The 18,737-nt window shown below is 39.6% G+C and overlaps 1 protein-coding gene across 2 annotated transcripts in view; it reads right to left on the bottom strand.

The window, feature by feature from the left end:
* Positions 1-18,737, bottom strand: part of LOC146391367 (glucosidase 2 subunit beta-like) — a 159,593-nt gene that overhangs the window by 27,452 nt on the left and 113,404 nt on the right. For both annotated transcript variants that reach the window (XM_084924238.1, XM_084924239.1), the window contains exons 11-12: positions 18,667-18,736; positions 16,944-17,033 (exon numbers count right to left, since the gene is read on the bottom strand). In XM_084924238.1, the coding sequence (XP_084780364.1) occupies positions 16,944-17,033; positions 18,667-18,736 (160 nt within the window). The remainder of the gene's footprint in view (positions 1-16,943; positions 17,034-18,666; position 18,737) is intronic.

The raw sequence follows: 18,737 nt of genomic DNA, 5'->3' as shown, positions 1-18,737 counted from the left end.
TAAATATGCGCCTTATTTTCATAGTTTTGTCATTTTTGCTAAATGATTGAAGGGGAACAATTAAGCTAATAGGGCTTCACTAGCTTTGTTTTTTCTTCCAGATGCCTCAAAAATATGTGTTTTATCTAATTGAACTTTTTTTAACAGTAGGAAAAAAAATACTTGGTTGGACTAAAACAAGGTCTGACACCCGTGCACCGCCAGGAAATGCTGGATTACACCAGACTTTTTTGCATATTTCTACATTCTCGTGTCAGTTAAGTCAGTGAGCATATTCATAACAAACATCAAAAGTATGAAAAAAGCAACATTGTTAGAAACAACCTTTAACAATCAAATGTTAATTAGTGTTCCGAGACAATCCCTCAACTAGTTCTCACTGGGGATACGCAGGAAAAAAGGTGAGCATATTTATTCCTCAGTCCACTGAGATCCAGAGAAGAGCGAAAGTAAAGGGAGAGAAAGACAGCAATTAAGCACTTCTCCCACTAGACTGCTATGTGACGGCGTGGGTGGAGTTCACTAGAGGTGACACTGCAACACAGCAACATCAACACTAGCTACAGGTAACACTGTGTACACTCTGCTGGCATGCCAGGAGTCAAAGGTGATTCGGCAATATAAAGTGGTGTGGTTAATTGTTTATTAGCAAACTTTAAGGGAAACCAACACTATTCATCTTGATAGCATACAGCAACCTTAGGTCACAGTAAATAGAATGTGTTTCTGCAGTTGTGTAACAGGTTATGCTCTAGATAGCTTTATTTACTTGAGTCATCCTAATGTTGTTGATAATATTTAAAAATTCACAATATTTTGTCATCACACAGGACAGTGCAAAGTCTTGAGCATTCCCTCATTTCTTCATATTTTGTTAGAAAAACGGGACATAGATGCTGTGGTTTATTGAGACGTGTGCACAGAAAAATGCAAATAGGAGTTTGTAAAATTGTAACGAGATTGAAAGTCAATACTTGGTGTGACCAATTTTATTATTCAACACTGCCTGAACTCAAGCGTTCTCGTAGCTTTCTCTCAAATCTTTTCTCTGGATGTCAGCCGCCTTTTGTTCCATTCTTTGTCAAGATGATCCCACACTGCTTCAATAATGTTGAGGTCCGGGCTCTTGGGATGCCAGCCCATGACTGATAGTGCTCCATTGTGTGTTTTTCTATCCAGTTATGCTTTTACTGCACTGGCAGTGTGTTTGAGGTTATTGTCATGTCAAAGAAAGAAGCTCTTGCCAGTCAGATTCTTTCCAGATGTTATCTTAGGTTTCTCAAAATCTGACGGTACTTTTCTGCACTAATAATTCTATTAATTTCGATGAGATCTCCAGCAACACTGGCTGAAATGCAGCCCTAAACCATGACAGAGCCTCCACCATGTTTGACAGATGGCATTTATAAAGTAATGTCAAGTGTTTGGTGGATTTATTTTTCCTGTTTCTCAGGGCTATGACTGTCAGATATCGTTTATTTACTGTAGATTGTTTTTTTTAGTCCAGCTGCTTCTTCTTTTGTCCTCCACTTATTCAAGTTCCTCAAACTTTTTAAGGACAAACTGCACACCATGCATGCCATGATGTGTCAAGCATTTAACTAACAGCTCTTTGGGAATCATCCTGTTACTGTATGTTCATAAAGCTGTGTTACCTTTAGAATTGGTCATAGATTCAACTAAAGAAATGCAAATAATGTTTGAAAAGCTGCTACTACATAAAGTAAAAAATACAATTTCAAATAGGTTTGTTGTTGTTTCCACGGGTGCACAGTATGACTGTGCAATAACAAGTTATCTTATCTTGTTAACTTGTCTTTTAATCCCTTAAGTCAGCAGCCTTTCATATGCTTTACTGATTAATAGGTAATTATTATCTATTAAATGTCTAAACAAACAATAAAAAATGGACTGGACTGAAAATGAGGGAAAAAACAGCCAATGTCCAAAGAAAAACTTGAAAAACTAGGATTGCCCAAAGAACAATTTCTCAAGAGCACTTTAAGACATTAAAACAAAACTCTGGCTCCCTGCAAGCAAAATATGAAGACAAACAATGTTGTTCAGAATATGTAATATGTGCCATTTCTTATTTTAGCCAAAATAACAGTCGTATCATTGTCTAAGTGAGTAATCAAGAGAGACAGAAAGGAACAGGGAATCATTACTTTGACTTTTTCCAGAGACTGCAAAATTACAATTGCTGACAGTCACAAATGAAATAATTAATCAAATAATACATAATAGAAAGAGAAAGAAACTAATATAAGCAAGACTTTCAAATAATATCTGCCTCATCTGAATAGAAAAAATAAAGAAAATTGACATGCTGACTACTTTGGGAGATAATTTTTTAGTTGTTTTTTTTCTGTTTTACTGGCCCCAAGGTTTTTACAGAGGTGAGTCAATATTGCGTCGTGATAACCTTGAAAAAAATTAATCCAATTTCAATCTCTACTTAAATTCAGGACAGACTGATGTAACAGATGTAGCGCACTTTTTTCATAACTGATTATCAATTTAGAAAAACTGCTTTGAGTTATAGATAAAATGGCTTTAAACCACTTAGACATAAATTAGGTAAGAAGATATGAATGGACAGCAGGCAGTCAGCTACAGCTTAGTTTAGAACAAAGACTTGACACATGGGCACTCTGCTAGCCCAGCTTGAAAGCTTCAATGATGGAAATACTTCTGAAAGCTACAGCATACACCTGAGTATTAGCCCTGCATAAATCTCAGATTACAGTGCAACCTAACTTCTTAAACCTTAAGCTATTTTGCTCTTGACTGATATATTTTATAAGCTAAGCCAGCAAGACTGTATTGATTGATTGATCTCTCAGTAACAAAGCAGAAACAGTATAGTGTAGTACGCAGAGTATTTCCCAGGACTAAAAACATGTACATGTTGGCTCACGAGCTGTACAGTAGAAACTTTTCACTCTTAGAAACTTAAGGTCAGTCAAAATCTTTTTTTTAATCACATTCACACACATGAATGTTCATGCAGAATTACATATTTTGTTTTTATTCACAGTCCACAATTCAATCTGACCCTATTGTAAAGTCATAGAGGCAGTCTATCCTGCCTGTCTATTAACCAGCAGCTCCAGCTTTAAGTCGCTTTGTCAACAAGTCTTCACATTGTTGAAGTGTCTTTGGTGCAGGTTGTAGTTACAAATGCACCTCTGTCACCCAGCTGATCTCAACGTCAATTCTAAAGGTTGACATATAATATATTTACCTGCTATATAATATAATGCTACAGTACCGCACAAAGACCACATATAGTTGTGTATAGTGTATATAGTGTATAGTTTCAAATAGAGTAGATGGGCACCTGGAAAATTCCCTATTTCCTGCACCAAATTTGCATTAGTAAATTCCTCTCTGTTTAAGTCTAACTAAGTCTAGGTCTAACTAACTACAACCTTACAGCTTCCATAGAACTTTAGAGTGTAAGTAACAGCCAGGTACTGCTAATCAAATAATCCTGATTAACCGATCATGGCCGGTCTGTAAAGCCAAAGTTCTGACTGTAGCATTCTGATGTCTTAACACAATTCCCAGCTGTGGATGTCCCAGCGAATTCACCCTAAAGTAAGGCTGCACAGAAACTACAAAAAAACCCAAGAGCTATATCTCAAACTCTACAATCCTCAGTTATCATGTTAAATGTTAAACTTCATGACAGTACAGTTAAAAAAAGACTGAACAAGTGTGGCTTGTTAGGAAGGTGAAGAACTCACAAGACTTCTGGAACAACATCCTTTGGATAGATGAGAGCAAAGTGGAGATGTTTGGCCATAATGAACAGCACCGTATACAACACCTCATACCAACTATCAAACACGGTGGTGGAGGTGTGATGATTTGGGCTTGTTTTGCAGCCACAGGACCTCGAGACCTTGCAGTCATTGAGTTGACCATGCACTCCTCTGTATACCAAAGTATTCTACAGCCAAATGTGAAGCCATCTCTCCAACAGCTAAACCTCACTGAAGTGAAGCAAAGTTGTAAAATGTGTCAAAACTTAACCACAATGATGTGAGAGACTGGTAAAGAAATAATGACCATGCAAGTTATTGCTGCTAAAGGTGGCTCTACAAGCTACTGAATCATGGGTAGTTTTTCACAGCATTGCACAAATCTTCTAATTCTGCTGCCTTTTAACTGGAGAGTTATTGCCTTTTATTCTACAGCAACTCATTATGACTAAAAATGAGTAAAATTCCAGCATTTAACATATGTGCATTATTGATGATTGTCATGATTGATTTTTAATATGTTCATGATATCACTTTGACAGTTCCTTTAGCCAGAGTCCAATCTTCAAATAATAGTTTCACAAAAGTGCATATAAAAACGTGCAAACAGTATACGACAAACACATAGCATATACACTTTAAATAAGCACGTGTGCACATGATGTTTGTGTAACACTTTAATGTTAAGATTCCAACTGTGACTTATGTTTAATTGATTTGACTAATTAAACTGCTTTGGAACTATTCTACCTCACCATTATATTGTATTATATTTTCATTATATTGTAAGTAGAGGCCTATTCCTACCTTATGAGCTATTTCATTTTCTTGCTATAGTGTTTTTTTTCTCTCCCCAGGACAGCATCTAATATGAGAGCACCTGCTACCAGAGATGAAGGTGGGAGAGAGGCCATTTGATTTATGTCTCGGTTGTTAAAAAAAGGGTTCTGCAGTGTTTGGGTCTCTTTCCTACAGTAAAAGTTTCAAATTGCTACCATGGAGAGAGTTTTATTTTTATCCTAAATTTCATCTCATCAGCTCTCAAGCACAATTATGGAGTCAGATTCCAGTATTGTAGCTAATATTAGGACTATTTAAAATTCAATTTCCGGGCTCATATATTTTCAAAAAGAGCATTGCGATCACATCGTTTCTCCACACTGTAATCCTGGCAGCCCAAAGAGTCATACTAAAGCCACTTTTGAAGTAGAGACTTTTTCTTCTGGGTAAGGTGAATGCGTAGTGTAAACCTCTTCCACATAAGTTACCCAGAAAAAACATAAAACAGAGAATGTAAGTATTACAAGTCAAAATTGAAGCCAATTTAGTTTTTAGAGCTATCACTGAGGCTAATGAGGCAAATAGCCCCTGGCAGATCATTTAGAGCTACATTCTCCTTCCATGTCTGAAGATGTCACTTTATTATCATTGCTGCCATTTTCCTCTCAAAATAGTTGAAGGCTGACTTATACAAAAAAGGGAACAGCATAAAAAAGTCTCTTCTCAAAATTTCTGAAACATTAAGGCAGGGGTGTCGAACTCCAGGCCTCGAGGGCCGGTGTCCTGCAGGTTTTAGATATCACCCTAGGTCAACACACCTGAATCAAGTGATCAGTTCATTACCAGGCCTCTGGAGAACTTCAAGAAATGCTGAGGAGGTAATTTAGCCATTTAAATCAGCTGTGTTGGTCAAGGATCAAGGACATATCTAAAACCTGCAGGACACCGGCCCTCGAGGCCTGGAGTTTGACACCTGTGCATTAAGGTGTTCTGAGGGTAAAACAATCACATGTAGATATAACTACATTTAACTACGTTTGTATTACACCGGATGCAACTATAAAGTCTCCATGAGGCACTCACATTGACAGAAACAAGCACTTCCTGATGGCTGCAGCCAAAAAAACACCACTACATCACAAGAAGTGCTGAGAAACTGCTTGAGGAACACAACACAAAGCCCAAGGTGCTGACCTGGCCTCAACTCTGCAGATCCCAATCCAATTTAAAATGGGAAAGATGTGGCTCAAAAAGCCAGATTCAGCCATACAGAGGACCCAAAGCATCCGCTACCACAAACCACAGGACACCTCCAGGCATTCTCTGTCCATGCCCTGATGGATAAGAGCTGCTCTGGTGGTATATGGTGGACCTCCACAATAATAGGCAATAATTGTAGCTTAGCAGTATTTATGGTCTTCCTCAAACTTAAGACCTCTACCAGAGATCTGGGATGTATGTCCAATTCTAGGAGTGGACACAGACTGAGCTGTAACCTGAATATGCTAGAACAGGGGTGGGCAACTCCAGGCCTCGAGGGCCAGTGTCCCTGCAGGTTTTATATGTGTCCTTGAACCAACACAGCTGATTTAAATGGCTAAATTAGCTCCTCAACATGTCCTCAAGTTCTCCAGAGGCCTGGTAACGAACTAATCATGTGATTCAGGTGTGTTGACCCAAGGTGAGATCTAAAACCTGCAGGACACCGGCCCTCGAGGCCTGGAATTGCCCACCCCTGTGCTAGAACCAGGTTTGGAGGTCACAGGCCTTAATGTTCCTTTTAAGAGTGGGACCACTTTCATCTTCACCTTCCATATCTGTTTAACTTGTCCCTTTAGGCAGTGACACCTTTCATATTTTCTCATGCTCCTTCATCCTGACATTACAGTCAGCTGGTATTGCCAAATCAATCACAACTGCTGTCCTTTGCTCCTTGTCAACCATCACCATATCTGGTTGGCTCGCCACCAGCTCTGAAACCTTGGTTGTTCTTTTGTAGGTATGTCACAGTGCGACTCCATTTTCCAAGTACACTGTCCTGACTCACATCCTTTACATTGCTGCACTGTGTAAATGGTCTCATGACCCCGTTGGCACAGCCTGCAAAGTGAGACCCTTCTGCTTAGGGCTTTTTCTCTCGCTGTCCTGATCAGAAACTCCATGATGTCCTTCAGGCTGGACTTTTTAAGTTCCTGGTAGGATTTCTTGAGGTCAGCCAGTTCCTCTATTACGCCAATGATAGATCCAATGAAAGGGCTTGGTCTTTTACAATATATCATCTTCATCCTCATCATTCTCTGGTTTTTGCTGCCTGAGGCACTCTCTTGGCAGTTCGTCCCTGGTGCCCATCTTCTTGATGTATTTATGGATTCTCTGTATTTCATCTTGGGCAGTATCCCCCTATCTCTTTCATTGTTTGCCTACTCTTAGGGTGCGGGACTTTGCGTGAAGTGTTGATATTATTTCTAACATTTAACTGGCTTCACAGCACCTGTTTTATCCTTTGGAGGTATTTTGGTGCAACTGAGCTGACTTTTCTTTAGTCCTGGATACAGGCCTGTGAAACAGTCAGGCATGTATCCATGTCTGCTATGCTGCCTTCTGTTAATTCTTGGTTTCTCTTGCTCTACACCAATGTGACTATTAAATTACCATTAAACTGACAATATAGGATAGAATGTATAGATTTATGTTTATATAGACACACACACACACACACACACACACACACACACACACACACACAAATATACTCTGCTACCAGAAAACAAAAGAGCCTACGTAGGTGTAGAACTAGTCTTATTTAATAATTATTTCACTTTTCCTCCTCAACTGTGTAAAAAACTGTTCTCAACACCAAAATGTGTTAGTAAATCTACTTTAACATGACTTAAGGTGATAATTAGAGTTCCCACATTAAAAGTGAAAATAAAAACCAAGCCTACAATCAGAGGCTTAGAGAGCAACTGTGAAACATCTGTTCTCACAACACTCAGGCTCACTTCATCTAAAGCCTCCCTTATGCACAATAAGGTTCATGTTTAAAGGGTGCACTAAAAACAACTCAGCGTAGTTTGCACAACTCGTATGGTTTATTCGTATCACACAAAGCATGTAAACACAATTGCTGGATGTTCAGCATGCTGAACATGTCCAGTTCCAATAGTCAAAGTCAACAACTTAAAGTTACAAAGTTAAAGATACAACAGGAAAAAGGTCAAAATCTCCATCTAGAAAACGGCTAGTCAATAAGCTCATTCTTAAAATATAATCCCACTTCTTCCCAACATACGTTCTCTTTCTGTCTTAAAATGCACATTACCAGCAATGTGCAGTGGGTTAAGTAAAATGCTATTCATAACCCGCTGCACAGTAACAGTAAAAATAATGGTTGTATCCATGTTTGCACATGTTAGTTATTGCGCATTTTATTCATTTATGTATTTTTAACTATATTAGGAATTCATATTGTCTCTATTGTCTGTATTGAAGCTGTGACAATTTTATTTCCTGCAAATGATTAATAAAGGATCTAACACGTATAATAAGCTATTCTGCAGTAAGTGTTTGCATCACAAAGGTTTGGTCAGAGTATATTTTTGGACAGCGCTGTTTCTTTATACAGGAGCATGTAGGAGTGGACTGCCTTTTTATTTGATTACCATTTTCTCATGTTTTTGTTAGTTAGGGAGATAAGTCATAGTCATTTGCTTTGATTCTTTTTGTAGGTAAGTTTGGTACATCCTTTAGTGAGGCTCCTTTTGTTTGTTGCTTTGGCATTAGGTCCACCCCAAAGCTATGGTCCACTCCTGTCCTTTGTTAAAATTCACTCACTGTAAATAAGTCACCATCAAATTGTACTTGTTGTGTGATGTGCTGCTTGGGGTCAGACGGGAATGGATCACTCTAATTTTATGGTCTGGCCACCCCTAGACAGGCCATAACACTAGCCACACCCCATGGTTCAAAAGCTTGTAGAAGCACCCTTAGCAGCAATAGATTTTGCATGACTTTACCAGTCTGTCACATCATTGTGGCTTTTTGGCTAACTCTTCTTCACAATGTTGCTTCAGTTCATGGAAGTTTACACGAGTTTGTTCATGTTCAGCTCTCTTGAGATCCCACCGCAGCATTTCCATCAGGTTGAGGTCTTGACTTTGACGGTTCCATTGTGGCACCTTGATTCTTTTCTTTTTTAGCTATTGTGTTGTAGATGTGCTGCTGGGCTTGGGCCAAGTTTTAGCTATCAGACAGTTGAATCTAGAATACTTTATTACTCAGTGGAGTGCATGGTCGCCTCAGGGACTGTAAGGTGCACAGATCCTGTGGTTGCAAAACAAGCCCAAATCATCACACCTCCAACCCCATGCTTGATGGCTAGCATGAGGTGTTGGTTGGTGCTGGTATGATGTTTTCGTTGTGTATGATTAGACAAACACATCGACTTTGGTCTCATCTGTCCAGGGGACATTGTTCCATAAGTCTTGTTTGCTTAGATGTAACTTTACAAATCTAAGTCCATGTTCTTTTTAAAGAGATGAGGCTTTCTTTCAACAAACTGTCAAAACGTCTGCTTTTATAGAGCTGTGCACACTTACTGCTAATCAGTTAATCAAGTGCACTGGATTAACAGCAATTAGGATTAGCAGTAATTCCTACAGAGGGAGTTAGGGTGTACTTAGTTTTTCATCTTTATGGCTCTTTTTACTATCTGTCCTTAGCAGCTCAGCAAAAGAGGCTGTCCTGGGGAAATTCTACTAAAAGCCAAACCATTAAAGTCTTAGATTTGTCCAAGGACTGGATTTAATCTTCCATTTAAAATAAAAAATGCATTATAAATTGAACTTTTAAATATCACTTTGAATAGGAAAAAAAAAGATGGACTTAAAAATGTGTTAATTTGTGTATAACCACTAAAACGACTATCAACTATCAGAAACAACAGAGTTTTCCACAAACCCCAAAACAGAAACCTTGGCCTTGAAACTCGAAACAGTCCAAGTGTGAGCTGTACTTTAGGATTCACGTGTAACACTGGAAATATCATATTTTTGTGGAGCTGGTGAGAGACAGCCATTTCTCAAGCAAACTGCAACCCCAACCGTTAGAGTCGAAACAACTCATTGTAATGCATCATCCGAAGGAAAAATATTTGTGTAGGATGGAAATTACATTTTCACTGGAGTTCTTACAGTCACTGAATTGGATCATATTAGATTTGATTAGATAAGATAAACTCAGTTGATCTTGCTAGGAGGTTCAGGTTGCCACAGCAGGAACTGCAAATGAGACACAGCTTTAGAATGACTGGAAGATAAACACTGCTTTACAGAGAGATTGTAATTTTTATACACCAAGACACTTTGTTGTCTCTCTTTTGGGTTTTATTGATTCTTATGTAATGCTTAATCCTATCCGGGGTCTCCCTGTTAAATGTATTAAAGTTTTCATTGTCAGTTTTAGTTTAAATCATAGTTTCCAGTCCTGCAGAGAATAATTGCACTTTTTTCGTAGGGGTGCCAATACATACGCCAGGAGGGATTTCACTGTTCTGCCTATTTATCAGTTACTTTAAATTTACAATAAAAAAGAACCAGTAGGGGGCTAAACCATTCCTTGGGAAGCTCTTTCTCACACTTGAATATTTACAGTACAAACTAAACAGCTGGGGAAAAACTCATTTTCCAATAAGTTCTTCCGTTTGACATATTTATGTGCTGTTCAGTGCTCAGGCTGTGGTTCTCCAAATTAAAAGAATGTGAGGTTGTCTAACTAACAATGGAGTATCCACAGGAATGTGAAACACACTAACAAAAAGTAGGTAAATAAAAGCTGACTTTAAATAATTTAATTAATGTAACATTTCCATGTAATTTTGTTAGACAGGCACAATGTAAAATGTTACATGTAATAGAATATGGTCAAGTTAATTTAACTTGACCATATTCTATTACATGTAACATTTTACATTGATTTTACATACTTGATGGGTATCAACTCAATTTATAAAAAGCAACATTACCAACCTTAACAATTAAGTATTTGAATTAATAAACCTTTGATTTTATATATTTCTCTTCTGTTTTACTCAAAATTATTGCTTCATTGATTCTTTGGTAGCAACTCTTCATGTTTTTGACCGTTATGCACTCTGATTTAAGTTCAATGCCAGTGCAACAGCAAGCACAGCTTACAAAGCAAAACATATCATACATGTTATATGTTATTGTATCATATAATGATAATGATATCATAAAGGAGATTCACTTGTCTTCAGTCTGCTCTCAGTAAAAGTCCTGTTTTTTTTTAAGCTGGGCTTAACCAAAAGTCTCCAAGAAGTTGATCCTGACTTTTTAAAGTCAGCCCACACACGCGCCACTCATCGTCCAGTTCACTGGCCATAGATTGGCAACCTGAAGGCTGACGAGATGCGACAATTTTATGACCCCACCAGACACACTCGGTCCTGCTGCCAGCTCACAGGTTTATGGACCTACAGAAAACTCTTGCTACTTCAGATGGCCACCCCTGCTGTGGACTGGGCAGAATCTCCAAGTGTGTTCAGATGCTTACAGGAAGAGACCAGCATCCTGGCAGCCAAAGTCTTTGTTGAATCACAATTTTTTTTTCTCAGCATGGCTTCTAGGATTCAGAAGACTACATCTTCTCCAAACTTACAGAAATATCATCAAACAGATATATTTATTTGAATGTGTGCTTTTGGCCATCTGACGAAACCAAACTCAACATCCTGAACAAAGCAAAGGAAGACAAGCTTTTAGGTTTGTTTTGGTCTGCTCTTCTGGGATAAAACAGCCTTATTTAATATCTGCTAAAAGCTCGGGGTATATTCATCAGATACTTGCTGAGTTTGTTTTCGTGTTCGGTGATAATGGATGAACGGTGTACAGTTTTTAGAGCTTTTTAGTGAAAATAGCTGTATGGTTATACCAGCTGAGAGACTGTAAAAACTGTAAAGATGCACAGTGAAAACCCAAAACAAGCTAAAGGAATATAACACTTCCTATAACTGAAGGGACTAACACCCCAAACATCTTCAAATACTGTTCTGATGCTAGTATCAGGTAGAACACCTTTTTCCCTTCAGAGCTGCTCTAATGCTTCACGGCACAGATTCAACAAGGTGCTAGAGATTGTTGTCCATATTGACTTGATAGTATCACACAGTTGCTGCACAGTTGCATCCGTGATGAGAATCTCCTGTTCCTCCACATCACAAAGCTGCTCTACTGATTTCAGATCTGGTGACTGTGGAGGTCATTTGAGTCCTCGTTTGTGTAGCCAGCAAACTATAGCCTCAGTGTCCTGAGTGTCATCTGCTGCTGCTGTGGCCCATCTGCTTCAAGGTACTGTCCATTCAGAGATGCTATTCTGCACCTTAGTTGTAACCAGTGGTTATTTAAGCGACTGCTAACTCAAAACTTTCTCCTTTGGCCTCTGACGTCAACAAGGCATTTTCTCCAGGACATTTTCCCTTCAGACCAATTCCTGTAAACTCTAGAGATGGTTTTGTGGGAAAATCCCAGTAGATCTGCAGCTTCTGAGATACTCAAACCAGCTCATCTGGTACCAACAATTATGCCACGTTCAAACTGGCTGGTGATTGTATATTAAAAAGAGTTCTTCAGCTGTCTGCTTAAAGATATAAGCTTTAAAATTCTATCATCTCTGACACTGCATAATGCAAATCTTTAAGCAGACGAGAGCAATCCTTCTGCCTCCGTAGTTATTTGCAGTTGGACAAACGTGACCTTTTGAAGTTAATTAACCGCATGAGCAGCTCCCTAAGAGTGATGTTAAATTTCATGCTTTAATGTAACAACAGCATCTGTGGCACATCTATCATCATTTAAAAGCTAAGGGTCTGACGAAGTGCTCGTGCTCCAAGGCATGGACCTGCTTATGCAGCTGTGGCAGCACAAGCACATTTTAACATGATCCCAATTAGGTTAGCCGCAACTTTTGCCTTTCTGCCCCCTTTATAAGCTGGGACAAACAAGGTTTTCAGCAACAGGCTGCCATGCTTCATGTTAAAGATCAGTACAGTGAATGACTGGCAAATGATTTGCAGCAAAAACGCTTTCTGAAATTAGCTTTTCTGTTTCTAGCATCTCGCTGATGTCCACTGGCAGACGGCAAATAGTTTACTGTCTAAAAAAGCCCACTGGTCCTGTCAAACCCAATTTGCAACTAGACAATATTTGTGCTAAGACGCTATGAAATCTACTTCATAAATCTATATGGCTCTTCATTTCCATGTTACGCTCAGCAGACACATCTAGGACTCCACACCACCCGCATTGCCATGGTTTAGATCCAATTTAAAACAGCTCCCTCTAAGCTATCCTGGTGAATTCCCTTTCTTCACTGGAAGAACCCGGTGAACTGTTAAGGCCATGTGATGTTCTGCAGACAGTTGGAAGTGTCACTTGTGCTGCGTTATCCTTCTCTCTTTCTCTGTCAAAGCTGAACAACAGTGGCAGGCATGACTCACTGAAGAGCTGTACTTTCTAATGACACAAGAGCGGAGGCTGAGTCAATCTGACCTGACAGTCTTGCATAAATCACAGGCCTTCGATTTAAGTTTCTTTGAGGAGTGTCAACAAATCCACAGGAGGAATATTAGGCTCTGCTGTAGGTAGGGACTCCGCCTCTGAGAACTCATTATGGGGTGTCTCCCTTCATGCTGTGCCAGGCTGTGTTGACTGAATTGCCAGGCTTATTTTGGATTCGCCGGCAGAAGCTCGCGTTTTAAATTCCCGACTTGTGATAAGGCCTCCGACAGCACCCTAAAGACCATTTCAGGGGAAAATACGTGGTTTTTTTAATGGCTAAATTTTTGGAGGTAAACTTCAGTACAGTACTTTGAATGTGATGTAATATAAAAAGAGGAGCCTCAGGTCTGGAGAGAGGGGCTTGGGAGTGTAGCAATAAAGGCCATTAAATGATAATGCAGCAAGAATAAGTTCTCTTTGTAAGCTTTTATTCGTTTTGTTTAGAGTCTTCAGAGAAACTGATGAGAAGGCAATGTGGAGAGTGCTACTACACAGCATTTAGCTTCCAATCTCACAGTTAATCATTCCACTTGAAAGTGTTTCACAACAAAAGACTGTTTTCTTTTCTCTCTTACTTTGAAATCAAAGTAATTATATATTTTTTTCTCCCATGGACAAACAAGAAAGGCCTTCAAGCCCTAATTTGCACAAGCGATTCACACCATCATGAGGCAAGGCGGTGACGATGCAGAGGTCTCAGGAAAAAAGAAAGAAAAGAGGGCCCACATTTACAAAGACGAAAGCAGAAATCTCAGCTGGCACCTTCCAATACAGATGAGACTCACTTTTAATAACAAGCTCTGAATGCAACATACGAGCGTGACCAAATCCAGTTTATACAGTTTAGTCTCAATGGGGTCGTCTCATCAACTGCTATCATCTCCCTACACAAACCCCACCCAAGCACCAACTGGATCCCATCCATTTAAATAATGCAAAGCTATTAGTCATATTAAAGACAGGCAACATTTCAGCACAGCAAGCTTTTATGGCTTCGGGCACTTATCTTCGATATTGGCTGCCACTCAAGAAAGGATGGAGCAATTTAATCAAATGTGAGAGATCTGAACACCAGAGAGGGCGTTTGTAAGACGGTTTCAACCGACGATCAAGAAGCGGGAAAGAGAAGTGTGTTATTCTGCTCCATCACTGGAGAGGAATTGTAGTTTTGCTACTTGAGGGCATGGGAGGGAGAGTTATAGAAAGCTGTTGGTTTATGTGTCTGTCAATGTCATGTCTTTTCAGGATCACGGTTCAAGGCAAACAGCAAGGATAAAGAGGGGCAGCGAGGGGAACTGGTACATTGGAGAGAGGGTGCTGGTAGGTCAACTGAGTTGACGCAAGTAGATATTGTGCTCTTTGGTGGTTTAAAGCATGAAAAATAACAGAATGTAAGATGCCAATAGGCCAGGGAGAGCATACTATGGGTTTCTGTGCAAAAGGCTGAGGGTGTGAGACTGAGAGAAATAGGCTAACTTGATAAATGTGCAAAGAATTGGAGTCAAAATATGAGCAAAAATAATCCGTCCCCTCTTTCTTTTGGCTGTGAGAGCAGAAATTATTTTACTGGTACTGATAATTTTGCCACTGATAATGGCACTGAGGCGTTTCAATGTTAGCAGATGACATATATTTAATGAGAATAGTTCAAAGATATAACATGAATTTGATGGCTACATATGATACACTACAGGTCGCAGGCTGATGTTTGTCAAAGACGCATAAAATAATGATCTTTAATTGGAGATGAGAGCTAGTTACACCCAATATTCTAAGTACCACATGGAACATTTATTTTACTTCAGCAAAGCGAAAGTCGACGTTAGGCATAACAAACACGACAGGTTAGATTTGCATTTCAAAATGTAAGTTTCAGTTTTAAAATTTTAATAGGAAAACTAACTAATGCTGTGACTTGAGGATCCAGCAAGTAAAATTACCTAAATTTAAGAAAAAAAGGTTTTAACATTCCCATCTTAACTTAGCTAACTATGCTAGTAGCATTAGCGGCTTCCATGAAGTGGATGATCTTATTTATTAATTAATTTACATTTTTTTATGTTATTTTAGCTGCAGCAAACAATATAATCAGTTAAGCTGAGTGATCTTAGAATTACTAAAAGGCAACTAGAGATTAATATGAAGAAATACACACATTTTTCATTTGTTCCTTCAACCTTTGCTGTAGCCTTTGTGTGTTATGTGACTGATAATCGCCTATGCCATAAACTCCCATGGCTTGTTTCACGTATGTCTTTTGGTCATTTAGGCTCTTTTGGATCTCCGGTGGTAAAGCTCAATAAATAATATAGGAGCCACCTTCCCATCCCTTTAGTGTGAAATTAAACCATTTTTCAAGCAGTGTGAAATATCATTATGTAAAACTATCATGTAATGTAAAAACCCTGAGACGAATCTTCTTCTGGCGTACATGCAAGAAGTTCATCTTTGCTTTTCAGATTTTGCCTCCTAAATGGCAAACTAAGCAAACAAATCACACTGGTGAATAAGGGCATGGGAAAACCACTGATTCCAAGGATGTCTGAAAATGTATTTGCAGTGCAGATCTCTTAGTGCAGATCTCAGATAATTTTCTTTCAAAATTGCAACCACCCACAGACTTCTAAAGCTCCAGCTGGCAAGCAATCCTGAGGAGAACAGATTCTACCCCAGCAGGGGCCATAGGGATGCAGCAGGAGAGAGTAAAAGAAGCTCATTCTGTTGATTAAATTTAGTTGATTTAGCTGCTTGGCTTCTCCAGGGTGACTTGGAGCTCACAAATTATCAATCTTAAATGGTGGATCTTTACGAGATGGTTCACATTCCTTATAGACACAATTTGTTTTAATGCAGTTGTGCAAGACAAGAAGTTGATTTTTGCGAGTTCTCTTGAAAACAGACTGACTTCCACATCCAGGGAGTTTACGCTCAACTGAGGCACAGAGGTAAAACACAAGTAATAAAAACAAAGTGTTAAAGGCTTTAATGTTTCAAGTAACAGCCTTTAATCGTGACAAGTGCGCTGCAACAACGAAACGTGATTTTTAATATGTAGCGTTTGCTTTGAGCTTTTTAACTGCAGAGGCCAAATACAACCGGCACAGGTGCAATGACACCTTGTTTCAATCGTGTTACAAAATGTTACAAGCACTGACAGGACAACCATAGGATGGGATGCCACGTTTGGTGTCAACACTGATAAAATAAGGCTTGGGGCTCAAGCCTTAGGATGAAATGACAGCTAGTTTTTTTTCTGTTACCAGATAAAACGATTCTTTGTTTCGTTGGCAGGAAACGTTATTACAATGAAAAATGGTTGCACGGTGCACATTTTGTGCTTTGTAAAAGGTTGCACGGATCTATGCACCAAGTCTGGTTTTCATACATTAGAGCATGGTCATATAAAACACCAATACGTGAGTCATATATTCTGTGTCACTGAGGCTTTCAGTTCACCCTGATCCAAGGCCTCCAACAATAAAAAAGAAGGCACACGGTTTAAAAGTTACTAGACAAAATCTAAAATCCACCTTCAACCCATTGGCAGCTGGGCTCCCAAAGACTCCAATATAAAAACAATACACACACAGAGTTGACCGTGAAGTCCTCTGAATACCAAAGTGTTCTGAGGTCAAATGCTAACTAACGCCCGCAAATCTCAAAGATCAACTGAAGCAACTCTGTAAGGAAGAGTGGGGCAAAATTCCTCCACGACAATGTGAGAGACTGATAAAGCAAGATGATATTAGGGTGCACTTGGTTTTTCACATGACTGTTCAAGAAAAGGCAGAAGCACTCCAGGTCTGTCAGTACTTACTCATATACTTTCAGCTTGTAACACTGGCCGTTCAAAAACAGAAATTCCCAGTCTGTTCCGTAGTCTATGGCCAACTTCTTCTGTAAGTCACTGAGGAAACCAAAATACACAGAAACACAGATCAGAAGCACATCTGAAGCTAGTTTTGGAAGTTACAATACAGATTACATAAAGTTCCTCAGTTCCATCAGGAAAGACAACACTCTTCAAAACTCATGGTATTTTTAAGCAAATCATTTAAGAAGAAATCCATGAAAAATGATTTTTTAACTAAACCTGAACAGAATCCTTTTTTAACACTCTTCAATTCAATTTGTTGTCACTCCCTGACAGGCTGCTTTAATAACTTCTGCATGACTCACAACTGTGCTGACAAAGTAGCTTTATTTTCCTTGCTCCTTCTAGCGACTAACGTCTCGGTTAGTGTGTTGATGAGGTGGCCCGTTAAAGCCCATTTCTATGCAGTGTCTCTAATTATCCGAGCCGGCAAGGGCTGCTCTTCTTCGCTAATCGCAAATAAGGCAAGTGAGCCCTATCTTTAACAGCACACAGGCCCTCATTTCCATATTCATAACCCAGAATTGCTAATGGGGTTAACAAATGTTTAGGGAGGGTGATTGTTCCGCTTGAGGTTGATAAGGCAGGGGGTAGGGGGATGATTCGGGGTCAGGAAAGTGATGCAGGTTGCATAACCGTGTGCGCGTGTGATTCTCGGTGGGGTGGGGGTCGTAACATTCACGCGCAGAGTCAATTTTTGTGGAAATTGCTCTCTTCAGCGCAAAATGTATGGACTAATTAGAAGTAGACCTCGATATCATGTGACTTCTAAAAGGTATGAGCGAGAAAAATGTGCAAGGCCGGGACACGGGGGAGAAAATCACATCCGAGTCCTCAAACACAAATGACAGTGAGTAATTTGGCTAGAGGCAATTAAAGCAAGGTGGACAATGAATAATTAGAACAAATGAAGTCATGCCAGCTCCTGTCCCCCTGCATCCACCCTCCTCCTCCTCCTCTCTCATGCAAGTGTTTGGTTGAGGGGAAAAAAGGCTGACCTTTTGGTAAGTGCCACCTCTGTAGTTGGCACTCTTCTCTCCCTACTGTAATGAACAGTTTGGGGGCCTAAGGGCCACAGAAGCTACTTATCAGCAATTGCTGGCTGGCTCTGAGCTCTGTGAAAACATCTGAGAGGGAGCACAAGGCACACAACAGGAAGTTGTGTGCACAAAATTGTGCGTGGATTTTACTCCTCAGCTGTTGTAAGCATGACAGAAGAGAGAAGAGCAGAATGAATCCTATAAAATCGGTTTTTTCTTTACTAAAAAGTAGTTGCAATTGCTCTCTTAAAACAGCCAGAGAGGATTGTGGGTAATTCCCAGCCAGACGGAGACTCTTCTGCTCACGCTAAGTCAGAAGAGGACCATCCAGCAGAGTACAGAAGACAGCAAATAGTGTTTGTTTTTCTTCATTAGCATTAGCCTTAGGTATCACACAGTGCATATTCACCACAGTGCTTCTTTCCATACTATGTTAGCACAGAAGGATGGAGTCTATTTTAAGGCTTGGTGAAATTACAGTCACGCTCCTGCTTGCAATCAAAAAACAAAAACTGTGAGAGGCAAATGCCTCATCCGCAAAAAGTGCAAAATGTTGAGGATTTAGCCACACGTTTGCCGCAGTAGGCGCTAACCTCTGCCTCTGTTGCTTTCTTTTTTAGCCTCACCTTATTTCCATGTTGACTGTCTCGTAAGCTTCTTCCACTTTCTTCAGATTGGTCGCCTCCCACTCTGCAGC

The sequence above is a fragment of the Perissodus microlepis genome, chromosome 3 (genome assembly GCF_051167445.1).
Source record: "Perissodus microlepis isolate ML-2025 ecotype Zambia chromosome 3, ASM5116744v1, whole genome shotgun sequence".
Lineage (NCBI taxonomy): Eukaryota > Metazoa > Chordata > Actinopteri > Cichliformes > Cichlidae > Perissodus > Perissodus microlepis.
The sequence above is the reverse complement of the archived record's forward strand: the minus strand, read 5'-3'. Positions and strand labels throughout refer to the sequence as shown.